Source organism: Geotrypetes seraphini, chromosome 17 (assembly GCF_902459505.1).
Source record: "Geotrypetes seraphini chromosome 17, aGeoSer1.1, whole genome shotgun sequence".
NCBI classification, from domain to species: Eukaryota; Metazoa; Chordata; class Amphibia; order Gymnophiona; family Dermophiidae; genus Geotrypetes; species Geotrypetes seraphini.
Genome location: NC_047100.1, coordinates 27,436,400 through 27,455,184, shown reverse-complemented (window position 1 = coordinate 27,455,184; position 18,785 = coordinate 27,436,400). Strand labels below are relative to the sequence as shown.

At 45.5% G+C, this 18,785-nt stretch overlaps 2 protein-coding genes across 9 annotated transcripts in view; one reads left to right on the top strand and one right to left on the bottom strand.

The window, feature by feature from the left end:
* Positions 1-18,097, bottom strand: part of GXYLT2 (glucoside xylosyltransferase 2) — an 81,444-nt gene extending 63,347 nt beyond the window's left edge. Inside the window, exon 1 of the mRNA XM_033926143.1 lies at positions 18,047-18,097. Coding sequence (XP_033782034.1) covers positions 18,047-18,093 — 47 coding nt within the window. The 5' untranslated portion in view covers positions 18,094-18,097. The remainder of the gene's footprint in view (positions 1-18,046) is intronic.
* The window catches only part of SHQ1 (SHQ1, H/ACA ribonucleoprotein assembly factor), a 107,877-nt gene that overhangs the window by 24,218 nt on the left and 64,874 nt on the right, over positions 1-18,785 (top strand). For 7 of the 8 annotated variants that reach the window (XM_033926137.1, XM_033926138.1, XM_033926134.1 and 4 more), the window contains exons 10-11: positions 2,110-2,233; positions 16,095-16,215. In XM_033926137.1, the coding sequence (XP_033782028.1) occupies positions 2,110-2,233; positions 16,095-16,215 (245 nt within the window). Of the gene's footprint in view, positions 1-2,109; positions 2,234-16,094; positions 16,216-17,411; positions 17,436-18,785 lie in introns of those variants that run through there. The other variant, XM_033926139.1, reaches the window with a different exon arrangement.

Here is an 18,785-nt window from a genome sequence, read left to right as displayed (position 1 = left end):
CCTGCCTTCTTCACTGGAAAGGAAAATCAAGACAAAAGAAACCCAGCCCTTCTGACCATGAGAAAATGCACTGTGGCAGACTCACAAAAAGTGATTTAGTTATGTTCATCACGCCATTAAATATTAGTTTTTGGTGTTCCATCTTCTACCACTTTATTACTATAGTAAAGAAACCGAACATCTTTTAAAGAAATAATATAATTACAAGCTAAGAACCACGTGGTACTAACAGTAGAAAGGTAAAATGATTAATGCCTTTGGAATTCAGAAAGACGAGGAGATAAACTTATGTAAATCCCTAAGGCAAGTTCCTGAGTGTCCTCGTTCATCAGCCAGTAGCACAAGTGAGCTAAAAACTTAATCATGAAGGATTATTCCTTGCCTTTAGCTTGTCAGCCATGAGGTATTACTATTTTTTGGCTTGATGTAGAAAGAACTGTGATCAGACTTAAAACAATACTCTGCATACGCTCAGAGCAATTTATTTTAACACTAGTATTTTAGCCCGTTAAATTAACGGGTGCTAGAATATATGTCTGTCTGTCTTTCTTTATTTCTGTCTCTCTCTCCCTCCCGCTGTCTTTGTTTCTGTCTGTCTCTCTCCCTGGTCCCCTTTGTCTGTCTGTCTTTCTGTATCTCTCCATTCCCCTGTGTCTTTCTTCTTTTCTTTCTGTCTGCCTTCCTCCCGCTGTCTGTCTTTTTTCCCCCCCCCCACTTCCTGTGCAGCAGCCACAGCAGCATTCCATCCCTCGCCCTCCATGTCCCTGTGCAGCAGCATTTCCCCCCACCCTACTTCCCTGTACTGCAGCATTTCGATCTCCCCCCCACTTACCTGTGCAGCAGCCACAGCAGCAGTATTCCCTCCCCCCACACCACTTCCCTGTGCAACAGCAGCGTTTCCTTTACCCCCCTTCCCTTCCAGCGGTCCTGACAAACCTGCCGATTCCAGCATCATCAGAGACGGGGCAGAGCAAATCAGGGCAGTAGAAGGCCCCGAAGCAGCGTGTGTAGAGTGCTGCATACGCTGCTGGAATTGGCAGGTTTGGAGTCGGGACCGCGTAGAACGTAGCGACTGGAGTGTTTTGTCGGCGTTTTCCTTCCCATGAGGTGTCGCTGCGGCTCCTCTCGATCCCCACCAGCGTCGGAAGCCTTCTCCGACGCTGGTGCGGCTGGTGAGAGGAGCCGAATATTGTGGAGAGCAGGGAGTCCAGTGCTGGCGGTCAGTCCTGTCGGCGAGTGTAGGTAGGTGCTGGGAAGAAGTAAGGCTGGGGACTCGCGCATGCGCACTCCTGCGGTCACAGACCTATGGATCATGGAAGCACTCGGTTAAGAGTGCGCGGCTAGGGTTTTATTATATAGGACTCTGAAGGTATTTTAGCTGCACCCTAGCTGTCATGTACTGTTAATCTGGACACCAAAACAGTCATTTATGGTTGTAATAGTGGGGGGGCTACATGAGGAGTCAGTAGCAGCTGCAGAGACTGAAGCACTGGAGGAAGTGGAGGAGCTGGGGGGGTCTTCACTAAGTTTTAAGTTAGGGCCACTTTGGTTCCAAAACAGCTGAAGGAGAGCTCCAATATTTGCACGGAGGTGGAGTTTCATAGTTTATTAAAATCTGATTAAACGCTAAACATAAAATTCAAAGTGTTGTACATTAAAATAATACGTGACAATTAAAGAAAGGGGGAATTAATATAAAAAAACAAACATGATTTTTTTACAGATCAACTAACATAACAAAGGGTAGGATAATAAAACAGGAGGAGAGGAGGGAGAACTACATTTTTGGGAAGAAAAAGAGAACAAAAAAGGAAATTGACAGTACTGCTTGTGGTCAAACAGCCAAATAAGGTCTTCGCCACAGTGTTTTTACCATGCTGTAGCCTGTTCTGAGCTCCTTGGGGAAAACGGGATAGAAAACTAATTAAATAACTAAATTAGATCCCTTAGCTTATTAAGCCACCTTGGGTGGGAAAGTATCGACCTACAATACCTGATTGTAAGAATCATGGCCTTGGTTTTGAAAGAGCAAATAATTTGGAGTTTAGATTTAATGATCAAAGCAAAAAAGTCTCTCATATTTTTTCTTTTAAAATATTAATTTCACAGAGCTATACCTGTGTTCAGGAAGTGCTGGTGTCCTTTGGGAGAAGAGTTTTAAGTTACCCACTTTACAGACATTTCAGTTTGGTAACAAAAGCCGTTGGAGAAGTGGCTGTCTTACTACAGATGGGTAAGAGATTTTTTTACCTTCTATTGCTCTCAAGTTTTTGTGTGTGAGAGCTTCTTCCTGATTGGAGTTAAGTGTGACCTCTGCTTAGGGATGTGCAAATGAATTTGGTACAGAATTGAACCTGCTGGAAGTCCGTATTTCACAGGAACATAAACTAGCTTCATTTTTTTCATCCAAATATACAATTTGTATCTAAGATTTGCCTTTCAGCATTGATTTAGGTCATAAGCCCTTTGGGGACAGGAAAAGTGCATACTGTATCTGAATGTAACTCTTAAAATACTGGAAAGGCACATGCCAAATCCCTGAAGTCCCTTAAATTTCATCAGGCGTTCACTGGGAGAGGCATCGGTTTTTGAAGCCATATGGAATATATGGCTCAAACATCAAATACCTGCTTAAACAAATAGTTTTTCAGACTTTTTGAAAGGGAGCCAAAAAAAAAAAAAAAGGCGGCTTTCACATGTGTATTGATTATCCCAGGACAAGCAGGCAGCATATTCTTAACGTATGGGTGACGTCACCGACGGAGCCCCGGTACGGACCTTTTTAACTAGAAAGTTCTAGTTGGCCGCACCGCGCATGCGCGAGTGCCTTCCCGCCCGACGGAGGAGTGCGTGGTCTCCAGTTTCTTCGTTTCCGCGGAGCGAAGAAGACGCATGTGGTATTCAACGGCTGTTGAATACTCCTTTTTTGCCTTCCCGCTCGCGTTATTCTGATTTTTTTCTGCTTTTTTCCTTCGGGTTTTTTCTTTTCTGTCTAATTTAAAAAAAAAAAAAAAAACAACTTTATTTTTTCCTTTATTTTTCAACAGGCCCCAGCGGGGCCTGTTGCCATCATACAAGCCTCCGGTTTTGATTTCGCTGAGGCCGTATTCCCCTTCATGCCCCCTCAGCCGGGTTTTAAGAAGTGCCAGCGGTGTGCACGCCCGATTTCCCTTTCGGACCCACACAACTGGTGCCTACAGTGCTTGGGTCCGGAACATCGGGCTGACACCTGCACCCGCTGCGCGACTCTTCAAAAACGCACACTTAAAAATAGACAAATTCAGCAGAATCTCCTCTTCGGCACCGGTTCTGCTATGGATCCGACCCCGACGTCGACGGCACCGCCGAAATCGGCACCGTCAACATCGACACCACCTGATCCTTCTGCGGGGTCGATGGCGCCAGGTAAGCCAGCTAAGAAGCCTTCCACTTCCCTCGAGCGCCCTCCAGCCACGGCGGTGACCCCGGTCCTTCCGACGTCCCGCAAGTCCCGTAAGCGCTCCGCTCCGATAACGGTGAGTGCCTCTTCATCGGCCTCCTCATCACCGGAGCGTAGAGCGGCACCTATGGTACCGAAGAAAAGTAAAACGGTACCGGTGCCCCCATTGGAGGACCGTATCTCGGCCATCCTCCAAACTAAATTACAGGAGCAACTCGAGCACCAGCTTCAGGAACTGCTCCCAACCCTGCTGGCACCGCTCCTTCCGGTACCGGTCCGGCCCGAGCCTCGCACCACTACGCCAGTGGCCACCCCCTCGGTACCGATGAATACTTCGATGCCGGTCTTATCGGCACAGCCTACATTACAGACCTGCACGGCGGAGGACCCATCCCGAACCCAAGATCGACATCGATCGTCTCGGGACCGGGATCGACACCACTCCTCCCGGGACAGAGATCGGCACCGGTCTTCATCCCCCGGCACCGTATCCATGAGATCTGGCAAGTCCCTTTCTAAAACCCGCCATGCTGAGCCGGCCATCAGGGACCCTGACTTATGGGAGCAATCCCCCCTCGGTACCGAGGAGGATGCCTCTTCCACTGATGAGGAACCCTCCATGGCTGAATCCACCTCCAAGCCCGAGCAGTCCTCATTTACAAAATTCCTTCGGGAGATGTCTGGGGCTCTTTCCATCCCACTCGAGTCCGACTCCAAGAAGTCCCAGGCCTTTCTAGAAGCCTTGGACTTCGACCAACCCCCCAAGGAATTTCTCAAACTCCCCGTCCATGATATTCTGAGGGAGACGTTTTATAAAAACTTGGAGAACCCCCTTACTGTTCCAGGTGCCCCTAAGAAACTGGACAGTTTATACAGGGTCATCCCTATCCCGGGATTTGATAAACCCCAGTTGCCACATGAGAGCCTCCTAGTAGAATCCACTCTCAAGAAATCTCATGGTTCCAGTGTCTATGCCTCCACCCCTCCTGGCAGAGAGGGTAAAACAATGGATAAATTTGGAAAGCGCCTATACCAGAATGCCATGCTGGCTAGCAGAGCCAACAATTATTCATTTCATTTTTCTTTTTATATGAAATATCTGGTACAACAACTTTCTGCTCTGCAAAAGTACATCCCTGAACGCAAGGTCCCTTTGTTTCAGCAACAAATTTCCACCCTCCTTCAGCTCAGGAAGTTCATGGTACGCTCAATCTATGACTCCTTCGAGCTCTCCTCCCGTGCCTCTGCTCTGGCAATTGCTATGCGACGCCTTGCCTGGCTGAGAGTATCTGACCTGGATGTCAACCACCAAGACCGCCTTGCCAACGCGCCCTGTCTTGGTGATGAACTTTTTGGGGAGTCTCTAGATACCACCACACAAAAACTTTCGGCTCATGAGACCAGATGGGACACCCTCATTAAGCCTAAAAAGAAGACTCCGCCGACACGACCATACAGACCTCAGTCTTCTTACCAACGTCGCTTTTCTGCTAGGCCGCTGAATCCTCCTCAACAGCAATCTCGTCGGCCTCGCCAACAACAACAACAACACTCTCAGGCTCGCTCGCAATCTCACCAGACAGCTAAGCCTCTCCCTCAAACTAAGCCTCCTCAGCCCTTTTGACTCCTTTCTCCAGGGCATAGCCAGTCTCCAGCCCTCGCTGCCTCTGCCTCAACCTATCGGGGGCCGCCTCACCATCTTTCTACGACGCTGGGAGGCCATCACATCAGACCTGTGGGTTCTAAACATCATCCGTCACGGATACTCACTAAGGTTTCAGACTCTGCCTCCAGACCATCCTCCCGTAGAGTCTGCTTCTCACTCCTCCCAAACTCCTCTCCTCCTCAGGGAGGTCCAATCCCTCCTCCTTCTCAATGCCATCGAAGAAGTTCCACCAGACCAAAGAGGTCAGGGATTTTACTCCCGCTACTTCTTGGTACCCAAGAAAACAGGAGATCTTCGTCCTATCCTCGACCTCAGGAACCTCAACAAGTGTTTGGTCAAGGAAAAGTTCAGGATGCTCTCACTTGCCACACTTTATCCTCTTCTGTCTCAACACGACTGGCTATGTTCCCTGGACCTCAAGGAGGCCTACACTCACATCCCAATTCATCAGGCTTCACGTCGCTACCTCCGATTCCAGATACTCAATCACCACTATCAGTACAAAGTGCTTCCCTTTGGTCTCGCATCTTCGCCCAGGGTGTTCACCAAGTGCCTGATTGTGGTAGCGGCCTGTCTCAGGTCCCACAACCTACAAGTGTTCCCCTACTTGGACGATTGGTTGGTGAAAGCAACGACCGCTCCACTTGTGCTGCAATCCACTCACCACACCATCTCTTTCCTCCATCTCTTGGGGTTCGAGATCAATTATCCCAAGTCGCATCTGCTTCCCACGCAGCGCCTTCAGTTCATCGGAGCACTTCTCGATACCAACTCCATGAGAGCGTTCCTTCCTGCCGACCGGCACCGGACACTGCTTCACCTCTGTCGACAGGTGCTCCTCCAACCATCCATCCCTGCTCGCCAGATGATGATTCTTCTGGGTCACATGGCCTCGACAGTCCATGTGGTTCCTCTGGCGCGACTCCATTTGAGGATACCGCAATGGACCCTCGCCAACCAATGGTCGCAGACCAGGGATCCTCTTTCTCATCCCATCTCTGTGACATCGTCTCTTCAGCACTCTCTTCAATGGTGGTTGAACTCCTCAAATCTTTCCAGGGGCCTCCTTCTTCATCCGCCCCCTCATTCCATGATCATCACCACAGATGCCTCCCCCTATGCATGGGGAGCTCACATAGGGGATCTACGCACCCAGGGACTCTGGACCCCTCAGGAGCGTCAACATCACATCAATTTCCTGGAACTCAGAGCCATGTTTTATGCTCTCAAGGCCTTCCAGCACCTTCTCTATCCTCAGGTTCTTCTCCTGTGCACGGACAACCAAGTCGCCATGTACTACATCAACAAGCAAGGCGGCACCGGATCTCGTCTCCTTTGTCAGGAGGCCCTCCGAATTTGGACCTGGGCCACAACCCACAATCTTTTTCTCAAAGCGGTCTATATCCAGGGCGAACAGAACTTCCTGGCCGACCAGCTCAGCCGCATCCTTCAACCTCACGAGTGGACCCTGGATCCTCCCACTCTCCACTCCATCTTTGCTCGATGGGGCACTCCACAGGTGGACCTCTTTGCAGCTCCTCACAACCATCAGCTGCCCCAGTTCTGCTCCAGACTCTTCTCTCCACATCGTCTGGCCCCGGATGCATTCCTACTCGACTGGACGGATCGGTTCCTCTATGCCTTCCCTCCACTTCCTCTGATGTTGCGGACCCTATTCAAGCTCCGCAAGGACAGGGCCACCATGATTCTCATCGCCCCTCGGTGGCCCAGACAACATTGGTTCTCCCTCCTGCTTCAACTCAGCTCCAGGGAGCCCATTCCTCTTCCTGTATTTCCTTCTCTGCTTACGCAGCAACATCAGTCTCTGCTACATCCCAATCTGTCTTCCCTCCACCTGACAGCTTGGTTTCTCTCGGGCTGACCTCTCCAGAAAACCTGTCTCAGCCAGTCCGTCGCATTTTGGATGCCTCCAGGAAACCCTCCACCCTCCAATGTTACCATCAGAAGTGGACCCGGTTCTCCGCTTGGTGTCTCCTTCATCATCACAATCCCACCTCTCTGGCGGTGGAAACTGTACTGGACTATTTGCTCTCTCTCTCCGACGCTGGCCTCAAGTCGACCTCAATCAGAGTCCACCTCAGTGCCATCACTGCGTTTCATGAGCCTATCCTTGGAAAACCCCTCACGGCTCATCCTCTGGTTTCCCGGTTCATGAGAGGCCTCTTCAATATCAAACCACCTCTTCAGCCTCCCCCAGTCGTCTGGGACCTCAATGTGGTTTTGTCAGCCCTCATGAAACCTCCTTTTGAGCCTCTGGCTACTACCTCGCTCAAACTTCTCACATGGAAGGTGCTTTTCCTCATTGCCATCACCTCTGCCAGGAGGGTTAGTGAGCTACATGCACTGGTCGCCGATCCACCGTTCACTGTTTTTCACCATGACAAGGTGGTTCTGCGTACCCACCCTAAATTCCTTCCTAAGGTGGTTTCAGCCTTTCACCTCAACCAGTCCATCGTGCTGCCTGTTTTCTTCCCTAAACCCCATTCTCATCCTGGGGAACAAGCTCTTCACACGCTGGATTGTAAGCGTGCCCTGGCGTACTACCTTGACCGTACCAGGGCTCACCGCTCCTCTCCTCAACTTTTTCTGACCTTCGATCCTAATCGTCTGGGTCACCCTGTATCTAAACGAACGCTGTCCAATTGGCTTGCTGCCTGTATTGCGTTCTGTTATGCTCGGGCCGGCCTGTCACTGGAAGGACCTGTCACGGCCCACAGGGTCAGAGCTATGGCTGCTTCTGTGGCTTTCCTCCGTTCCACTCCTATTGAGGAAATCTGCAAGGCGGCCACTTGGTCTTCAGTTCACACATTCACTACTCACTACTGTCTGGATGCCTTCTCCAGACGGGATGGACACTTTGGTCAATCTGTGTTACAAAATTTATTTTCCTAATGGCCAACCATCCCTCCTCCCTCTCTGTTAGCTTAGAGGTCACCCATACGTTAAGAATATGCTGCCTGCTTGTCCTGGGATAAAGCACAGTTACTTACCGTAACAGGTGTTATCCAGGGACAGCAGGCAGATATTCTTACGACCCACCCACCTCCCCGGGTTGGCTTCTTAGCTGGCTTATCCTAACTGGAGACCACGCACTCCTCCGTCGGGCGGGAAGGCACTCGCGCATGCGCGGTGCGGCCAACTAGAACTTTCTAGTTAAAAAGGTCCGTACCGGGGCTCCGTCGGTGACGTCACCCATACGTTAAGAATATCTGCCTGCTGTCCCTGGATAACACCTGTTACGGTAAGTAACTGTGCTTTTCTGCCTATTTTCAGGGAAAGAATCATTTTGATATTTTGCAAACATTGTCACATTGGTCTATTGGAACAATACATCATGTATATAAGTATTTTATGCCAACTGCATTGTTTTCAAGGCAGACTCTGATAATGTTACAGTAGTCTAGACATGCGTATGAAACTCATATTCAGGTAAAAAGGCACATAACTTCCTCACTACTGGTATTTTATGAAAAGCAGTTCATACTAGCACTTTAGACCAAGGGTGTCGGAGACCCTACTCGAGGGCCGCAGTCGTCGGGTTTTCAGGGTTTCCCCGGTGAATGTGCATGAAATCTATTAGCATACAATGAAAGCAATGCATGCGAGTGGATCGCATGTGTGTTCATTGGGAAAGTCCTGGGGATCGGACTGGATTGCGACCCTCGAGGAGGGGCTTTGACACACCTTCTTTAGACGGTCCATGGATGATGTCACCTGCATGTGAGAATACAGGATGTCCGGGGCGGTACTTGGAGAGACCACCTAGGAAAGAGACTTGGGAGTTCTGACAAGTCGATGAAGCCATCCACACAATGCGCAGTGGCAGCGAAAAGGGCAAACAGAATACTCTTTAAGGGAGTAAATACAGGGGGGCGGATACTTGGAATGGGCAGACATGATGGGCTATGGCCCTTTTCTGCCACCATTTTCTATGTTTCTATTATTGTGAGCATGTGAGGACAGTTTTTGCATCTGGAACCACTCCCAAATATCAGACCTTTTCATTGAAAATTCTCAACTCAAGTAGTGTGACAAAGGTAGGATCTCTCAAGACTACCAAAACCTGTGTCTTTGCAAAGTTAATGGATTTATACCACAAGGAAGTAGAACTCCCCATCTACATTTGTTGAATATGATCATTTAAATACAAGTAGAACCACTTTAGGATCATAAGATTTATCCCAATAGACTGAAATCACCATAGCAGTAAGCCATAATCCATTGAATCAAAAACAGATATGTTCCAAAAATATTATTGCAAATCTGCTATCCTTTTTGTCAAACCCACATATTAATCTGTCAAAGAAACATGTTAAAAGAGAGTTTCAATGCCATGCTGTTTCCAGAGCCCATTCTGGTTAGGTGGAAAATGTTGACACAAGTGGAGAATCGTGTTGATTAACACTTATCTGCTTGACTCTCTTGGCTAAGAAGAGTGGATTAGATATTGGCCGATATGAGCTGGGAGACAATGCTTCTAATTTCTGGTCCTTTAAGACAGGACAAAGGGCTAGATTCACAAAGCAAACCGATCGTGCTACCCTGCTCGTCCCCAGTTTTCGCCTGCCTGCTGCCCCGAATCTCTCCTGCCCTTCCCTGCATTGCGAGCCTGTGGTTTTAACCACGGGTTTAAGCGGGTTAAAACCACAGGCTTGCTGGGCTAAAAAGTTTTTTTTTTAAAGTTGCAGCTCGGACGGGTCTAGACGCATGCGCAGACCATCTACAGATGGTCTGTGCATGTGTCGGGATCGCACATCAGCGATCCATGCTGACAGATGGGGGCGTTCCTCCGATCTCTCCCATCTGCATATTAGGCTTTGAGGAATCCATCGGACCTGCCCAGATCGGGCAGGTTTGTGAATCTAGCCCAAATACTCTTAAGGCATCGAGCCATCACCTCCATTGTAAGAAATAAATGAACAGTTAAGAGAGTATTAATCACTTCCTTTCTAATAACTTTGACCCAACTAGTAGCACAGAGATCCAATAGGAGATGTGGTGGTGGAGAAGTACGCAATCATATTACGCCAAACAAGGACATAGAGAGTTGTAAACTGCACAGAATGGCAAGTACAGTGGTAACCACCTTACTGGGTAGAGTAGATGGACCATATTGGTCTTAACTTGCTGTTATTTACCATGTTAAAGACTTCATAAGCTATAGGCAGATGAAGTTCATCCCAGATTTGATGTGTGCTGGTAACAGTTGGAGCTTTAATCAAAAGTTTTGTATCGGCGAACTGCGCTTTTGACTCTAAATAATTAGCACCTGAGGACCACGGTATGATCACCAGCAGATGCCATTGAAATGTTCTTTAAGGTGCAAACCTGATCAACAACTGTCTTGGACAATTCAGCACTAATTGCAGTTTACCAGAAATGTACCACTGTTGTTGTCTGTAGATCAAAAGTATTATAATTGCTTTTTTTTGGTTTGCTATCTTTTTAATTCATGGAAGGTGCAGTCCCTTAAGATGAGACCTTCAGTTTTGAGAATGATGATATCACCAATCAACTCTTTCTTTGAAGGGTTATCAAAGCCCAATTGTTCTTTTTCCTTAATGCTTTCTAAATGTTCTCTTGCTGCCGAGTATTGAAGCATCTCCCTCTGTGTCCCATAACTCCTTCAGAAGAGCGTGGCGATTTCTGACATGTAGGATAGCTTCTGTCTCATCCTTACCGTTGAACTAGCTGCTTGTTATGAGCCAGGAGGAATTGGGAGCAGAGTGGTCACTACAGATTTCAGAAGCTACTGTGAATTTCCCTTAATTAAAACTCTTTTTGGCTGGTTGCTTTCCCTATTTTTTAAAATATGGCCTGTGCTGTTCACCTCCTGCACCGATTGAGCTCTTAATCAGTGATAGGATAAGCCAAAATCGCAGCGTTTGTGTGCCTGGCATCTGTTTTCACTTTCTTGTAGTACAATGCATAGGCTCCTGGTGGCAGCACCTTATGTCTGGCATTTTAAGTTTGCAATTAAAACAGTATTTGCTCCTCTCCTGAATTCCTTTTCACCCTCCATTCCCAAATCAACCTTTAATTAAAGTTAGTTTTATTTGTTGTGGTTATTGTACATTAGAGAGAATGGAGCATTTAGTGTTTTACTGGAGGGAGAAAAGATGTCAGCTGGCAGATACTACCATCAAAGCCACTGTTAAACAATGAATTATTTCACTACGGAGGATGCAGTTTCGATCTTTCTGATTTCCTTTTTGCCTGTAGTGCCTGAAAAATGTTTTCTTATTGAAGAATTTTTTTTGACAGCAAGTGTCCGTATTAAAGGTCATGAAATAGCTGCGTCAAGGTATATTTGAACAGGGTCATCAGTACAAAGTGATGCATTTTCCAAGAGTTTAAGTGGTCTGTTGGTTTCTCGTATGTCCTGGGTCAGAATTTCACCCGGTACCTCAGGTTCTGCCAGATAAGGGTACAAAGTTCACTTGGTTCTCCTGATCCAAAATGCGGCTGCCAGGTTCATTTGCGGAGTTAAGAAATGTGACCACATAACACCGCGGTTAAAGAAATTGCACTGGTTACCTGTGCGATCACGTATCACTTTCAAAACCTTAACGTCGGTGTTCAAGGTCATCTACCATGGGATTCCTTGGTATCTGTCACAAAGCATGGCGATCTGTCGACCGCTCAGAACCTTGCGCTCTGAAGGCGCAATACGTTTGTCATGGACGGACTTCTCAAAAATGCACTATGAGAACACAAGAACTTCTGCTATTTCTATCATGGGGAACAAATTAACTGGACCACTGAAGGCTTTATCTGATATTCAGAAGTTTAAAAATTACATTATTTCTAGAAGCATTTCAATAAAGGATATGTTGTTTGTTTTTTGCTAGTTTTAAGATAAATGGTACTGTGAGGATCTATGAAATCTGCATTTGTAATTTAAGATATTTGTATAAAACCTGTTTTATTTTATGCATGTTACTTTTGTAATGCCACTTAGGAATAAGCAGTTGATTTTTTTTTTTTTTAATAAAAAATTATCTTGTACAGGTATGTTAAATATTCAGCTAATTGTTTTGGGAAAAGCAAAATTGCCAGCTAGATTATATGCCAAGATTTTTTGCACCAGCTAGATTCAAAAGAAACCAAAGCATATAGGCTATTCAGAATTTAATTCTTACGTTTTTAATCCTTATTCAGCAAAAAAGGAAATAACCAGAGTCATTGGTATAATCTGACCAAATGTTGCGCTTTCTGAGATTGAGAGCTGAGCATATAAAACCCACCCAGTGTAACAGAGCCTAGAAGAATCATTTACTGGAAGGAATATTATAAGAATTGGGCCTGTTGCCTGTGCAATATAGTGGCAATTTTATAAAGCCTGATTTACACCTACCTGTACAGTATGTGATCTGCTACTGGATGAGGCGGAGGCAGAGTTGCGTAGATATTTTACAAAATTCATAGGAGCATGCGTAAAGGGTGCACACACATTTACATCAGCTTCAGAACACGTATACATTTGTGCATGGGCATTTACACGCTGTTGGGGCTGGTTCTGAGAGCCAATGTTGCATTTTTAAAGAAGGTATCATAAGAACATAAGAAGTTGCCTCCAGTGGGGCAGACCAGAGGTCCATCGTGCCCAGCGGTCCGCTCCCGCGGCGGCCCTTCAGGTCCACGACCAGTGAAGTGGTTTCTGACTATTCCTGTAACCTACCTCCACTTCTATCTGTACCCCTCAATCCCTTTTTCCTTCAGGAACCTATCTAGACCCTCCTCGAACCCCTGTAGCGTGCTCTGGCCTATCACAGCCTCCGGGAGCATGTTCCATGTGTCCACCACCCTCTGAGTGAAAAAGAACTTCCTAGCATTTGTTCTAAACCTGTCCTTTTTCAATTTCTCAGAGTGCCCCCTTGTACTTGTGGCTCCCCACAGCCTGAAGAATTTGTCCCTGTCTACCTTCTCTATGCCTTTCATGATTTTGAAGATTTCTATCTATTCTGGATTTCTCACTTAAGCATCCAGTTAGAAAATAAAGCTCAGTACAACTAGGTATTCTTTCTTATTACTTAGGAAAATAATGGTTCAATGATTTGTCATCACCCCCCAAAAGACAAACATGCAGAAAACCCAGTACCCCACCTGGTACCCAGCAGAGATGCCCTCTCACTTCACTGCTTGAAAGCAATTTTAAGGGTTAGAAGGCTAGATTCGCTAAATTTACCAATCCTGTAACGATGGATGCAAAACCGGTTTAACTGGTTTTGCGATGGTTTGCGTTGCCCAACCCAATTCACTAAACTATGTCCGATGAATTGCCTACCCGATCCACTCATGCAAAAGTAGGAAGCAATTGGGTTTGCCGATCTGAAAAGAAGCAACTACTGAGGACCAGTCGCTTACTATCCTTGCCGACTCTCCTGCCCAGAAATATCAGTATCGAGCCTGCAACCCCATATAAAACAACCATTAAAATGAAAAATAAAACTGTAAAATAACTTTACATATGCGTAAGAAAAGCTGGTAGTTAGATAAAGAGATGAAAGTGAAATTAGACTAGAAGATGAAAGGGAGATTAAGCGTAAAAATCATATATAGGTGGATAGAAACAGAAGTGAGAAAAGAAACATAAAAAGGAAAGATCGGTGCAGACAGAGAGAATAAAGGAAAGAAGAGAAGAAATAGAAATGCAGACCTGGAAAAGAATATAGGAAAAACCAACACAGAGTGTGGGACAGATTGGGACCACCCTCCTCCAATGACCGGCACTGCTATTTCCCCCCCCCCCCAACTGATGACAGGCACTCCTATTCTCCACTATCTACAATCCCCTGCCCCAGACCAACATTGCACTTACAGTTCTAGTTCTAACGCTCCATGTTGGGCTGAAAAGGGGCCTTGAGCGTCTGCGCATGCTCAAGGCCTGCTGCTATGTTTTATTAACTGTAAAATGTGCATTGCCGCAGGTTTAAAGCGTGTTCTGTTCGATAAATGTCCATAGTCTGGCTACACAAAAAAAATAATTCACTGCGTCGGTCACAAATCATTCCTTTTAAAAAAATGTCCAACTAGTAGGGCCAGCAAAAAGTAAACTGCAGCCACCCCTCCCCCTGCCAATGACTTGCGGGAATAAACCTCGCCCGCTAACTATGTAGAAAAGGACGAAGAGCTAGTGCATGCGTATATTGCATCAATAAGCAACAAGGATACTCTGCGCATGTGCTTTGATCGCTCTGTGGGATCTCTATAGGGCGTGCGTCCGATCAAATCATTTGCATGCAAAAAAACGGTTGTGAATCGGTCGCTCAGCCAAGAATCGCCCAAGAACGATCCAGTTGGCAAGTTTAGTGAATCTGGCCCCTGGTATCCTGGTCAGTTTTGCAATGTGTGGTATGGTTCTGTTTCTTGTGGTGTCAGTTGCCTCTGAATTGAAAACTAGGATTTAAGAAAAGAACAACTCTACTTTGAATTCCTGTATTTTATTGGATATTTAGATTGTCTGGTCTTTGTTTCAGAGGCAGAAGCAATCTTCAATTGCCTCTGTCTCTTCCCACTGATTAGTTATAAAACGATGCTGACTGACCCAAGGTCCTTGCTATTATGTTGTGTGGCTGTATCCCTGGGGATCCTCTCCGCCCTTGAAAAGAATGCCATGGTAGGATAAAGTACTGCATAGCTGGTGATGAGGAGACGGCAGGAGCTTGGCTATGGGTTCAGAAGTTAAACTTTACCCCTAAGGCCTAGAATGATGGGTTATATTGGTTTTGTTTTTGCTTTCGTTTAATTTTGAATAAATGAGATGAAATGTGTAAAAAAAAAAAAAAAAAAATCTGTTCAGTGTGATTCCTGGCTTTTCCCTTAAGGGCCTGTACTTCTCTAGACTTTCTTGTTTTCAGATTGAATTGCTTGATAATTTGTGAGTTCTCCTTAAAATATCTTTCACCAAACTGTTGTGCACATGTAGTACATGTGCGAGCCCTTTGCGACCTGATTTCCCGCTGACCTGATTCACTTACTTGTGTACCGATCCGATCCCGATCCATGCATGCAAATGAGGGGAATCGGCATGCAAAGCAGGAAGGACGTGATTCACTAAAATAAAAAAGCAACACCAGCTGGGCTGGCCGATCCAAAATAAGCAACTGCCGAGGACCAGTCTCTGAGGTCCTTTCTGACTGCCCTGCCTTCTGCCGCCCTGCTCTCTGCCCCGATCTGCTGCTCTTGCCCCAAATCTCTCTTGCCTGCCGCCCCGATTGGCTGCCCTGCTCTCGGCCCGAATCTTTCCTTCCGTCCCGGCTCTCCTGCCCTAACCTACACTGCAAGTCCATGGTTTTAATCCGCGGGTTAAAAGCAGGTTAAAATCTCGGGCTCGCTGGGCTAGTAAAAGTTAAAGAAAACAAGCATGCGTCGGGAATGCACACTAGCGATCTGTGCGGTCCGAGGGGGGCGTTCCTCCAATCACCCTCATTTAAATTTTTTTCTTTTGGGAGTTGGTCGGGCCTGCACGGATCGGGCATGGAAACAAGGTTAGTGAATGGAGCCCTAAGTGACTTGCCAAGGGTCACAAGGACCTGCAGTGGGAGTCCAGGCTGGTTCCTCAGGTTCTCAGTCCACCACACAAACCAACCGTTAAACTATTCCTCCTCTGTGAAGTAGTTTAATTTTAAAATCCTACTTATGCGAGTAAAGCAGTGACTGGGCTTTTTAGAAACTTGTGCCCCTTAAGTTTTGGTAAATGTGTGTAGCTCCAGGTTGGATTTGAAACTGTCTCTGTTTTTGAATTGTTAAGTGTGTACCTGATTTTTGCCAGATAAACTAATGGTGTAAACCTGTGCTGGTGCTCCCCCCCCCCCTCCTTCAGCTTTCAAAGTGAATGTCCAAGTGCGCTTTCATTTTGAAAAATTGGTGCAAAGTCCGCAGGTGAGAAGTATCTGTTGCCTTTGCAGGACCATTTGCAGTCCTAATATTCCTCCTTAAATTAATCATGGGTTTCCTTTCATGCAGGGAAAGCTGCAGTTCTGAAATGCCTATTAGCCATCCATAAGATATTTCAAGAAAATGACCCTGCCTATCTCCTTAATGATCTTTATATCACAGATTATTGTATCTGGATTCAAAAAGTCAAGTAAGTTCTTTGTTTTGTTTTTTTTACTAATTTCCAGCAATTTTAGAGAAAAGAACATAGCTACCTAAAAAGAGTACCGGTACTACCTTATTTATTCACATATAACACGCACATGCTGATAACGTTTGCAAACTGAGTTTCTGTGTAAAAATAAATTCATATAATGTACCTATGCATATAACATGCTTGGCACCATGTTATTTTTCTAAAGCATGCTAATTGCAAAACATTTGTTTTTAAGGGCTTTTCATTTTACGTTTTCCCTGGGTATTATTAGGACATGAAACTTGCAAAAAAGAAAAGACCTTAAAAACAAATATGCTAATTTTGCAATTAGTGTGTCTTAGTAAAAATACATTGGTATTGTATTAGCACTCTCACTCATAGTGCTCAGGGGTTAGATATGGTTTGTGAAAACATGTACAGTAAAATCTCAGTTAACTAGCTCTCGGTTAACCGGCACTCTCACCCAACCGTCAAAAAAATCACTGGTGAAGAAAAAAAATGTCCTCTGAACCGCAACGTCCCCCCCCCTCATCCCTCCCTCAAACCCTAAAGAACTAGAAGCTGCGAACCCCACCTCCCTCCCAACCCGAAGCACTAGGGTGGCAGTGCCCCTCCCTCTCTCTCAAGCCCCGAAGTGGCAGAAGCAGGCGGCGGTCCTGAACCGTGAAGCCCCTTGCTTGCTTGCTCCCTCCCTTCCTTACCCGAAGCGCAGCTGGTCAGAAGGAGGCAGCCTCACTGGCAGGGCCTTTCCTCTGACGTTAGACAACCAGAAAAAAACAGTTTATCTGGCATCCACCAATCGCCGCAGGTGCCGGATAACTGAGATTCTACAGTATAAGATACATGTTATGTGCATAAAAATACAGTAATCGCTCATCTTATTGTGTTGTCAAAGTTAAAGTAATTCTTTTTTTAAGCTGAAGATGCCTGAATTAATTTAACTGTTAATATCTGTGAAACTGGGATTAGCCAGCTTAACACAAATGCCCTTTCCATACAGCAGGAAGTACTTTGTTGTTGTGTGTTATTTTAAAGTCACCTTTTTTTAAAAGAGTTTGTAATTCTGTACATAGCTGCAACAGTTCTTTTATTCCAATTCTTTTGACGATGTGTTGAAAGGGCTGTCAGTAAAATGGCCAAGAAAATACTAAAACCAGAAGTAGCAATCCATGTTTTTTCTGCCTTTGGAGATAGGGCAGGAATGTTGGAAAGATCTCCTAGTAAGAAACCAGCAGGGAGGTATCAGCGTTTGCATTGAAAGACAGATTAAGCCAGATGGGAACATGCCTCTTTAACCCCTGAGGTCACCATGGCATGTCATCGCTTCATTTGATACTCCAACTAACTGAGCTTATCAAACACCCTGCTGTCACTTCCTGTTCCCGCTTGCATTTTAACAAGAACATTCAATTCATTTCAACCTGTTCACACTTTCTTTGCAAGCCACACTTTTTAGTTCCAAGATTTACTCTGAACGGTTACATGGCGAATGTCGGAGGGGAGTGATCCTAGTATAGACCTGAGAGCTTGTTGTTTGTAGAAGAAACAGTAGCAAACTGGCAGCAGAAGGCAAATGTTTTTGCATTCCCTTTAGCCTTGTTAAGTAATTTGAGACAATTTCATTAAAAAAAAAATTGTTCTTTGGTGAATGGAGAAAGCAATGTGCTATGTTTTCATACTGTGAAGGACACAAAATCTTGGTGGACACAGACGTAATAAATCAACTATATCAGATATAAGTATTGTTGGGAGAACCATTCAGACAAACATAACCAAGACTTGATGAATAACAAAAGACAAAGCAGAGAAAAACAGACCTCAATACCTTGTTTTCTGGACCCACAAGGCGTCCTTTGGAACCCGTATCATCATAGGCCTGTAAAAAAAAATAAAACAAACTCCACATAAGAAGAATAATAATCAGATCTTCTTCCCCAAATTTACTCTTAAGACATTCTGCACTCAAGGTACAACCTCTGCTCCCCTTATCTGGAACTCTCTGCCCTCCTTACCTTAGGGAGGAATCCAACTTAGATAAATTTAAAGGAGCTCTAAAATCCTTCCTATGTAGAGATGCTTTTGAGCACTGAAGATAGCTTTCCTTCTTGTTTCTGTATGGGCAGCTCTAAACTAAACTCCTCACCCACCCTCTGGTTTTATCCTTTCTCTCTTTTCTTTCCTTCTGTTTCTCATTGGTCTGTTTTGTCTTTGCAATGTAGTTTTTGGGTTTTTTTTTGTATTTTTAATCCCCATTTTTTAATATATTGTATAATCACCTAGAACCTTGATAGGCGATCAATGAAATTCTCATTAAACTTGAAACGTGATTCACACTGGGTCTTTTTATCTTTTTTCTTCAGTATGTAGCAGTAGCAGCATTTGCAGACATCCTGATAACACTTTTGTTGCCATCATCTTTTCAAGTTTATTGTCCTGGACTCTTCATGAAAATAATGCATAGTGAGGAAAAAGATAAAAGGACCCAGTGTGAATGATTCTTCTTCTTATGTGGAGTGTTTTTACAGACTTATGATGATACGGGTTCGAAAGGAGGCCTTGTGGGT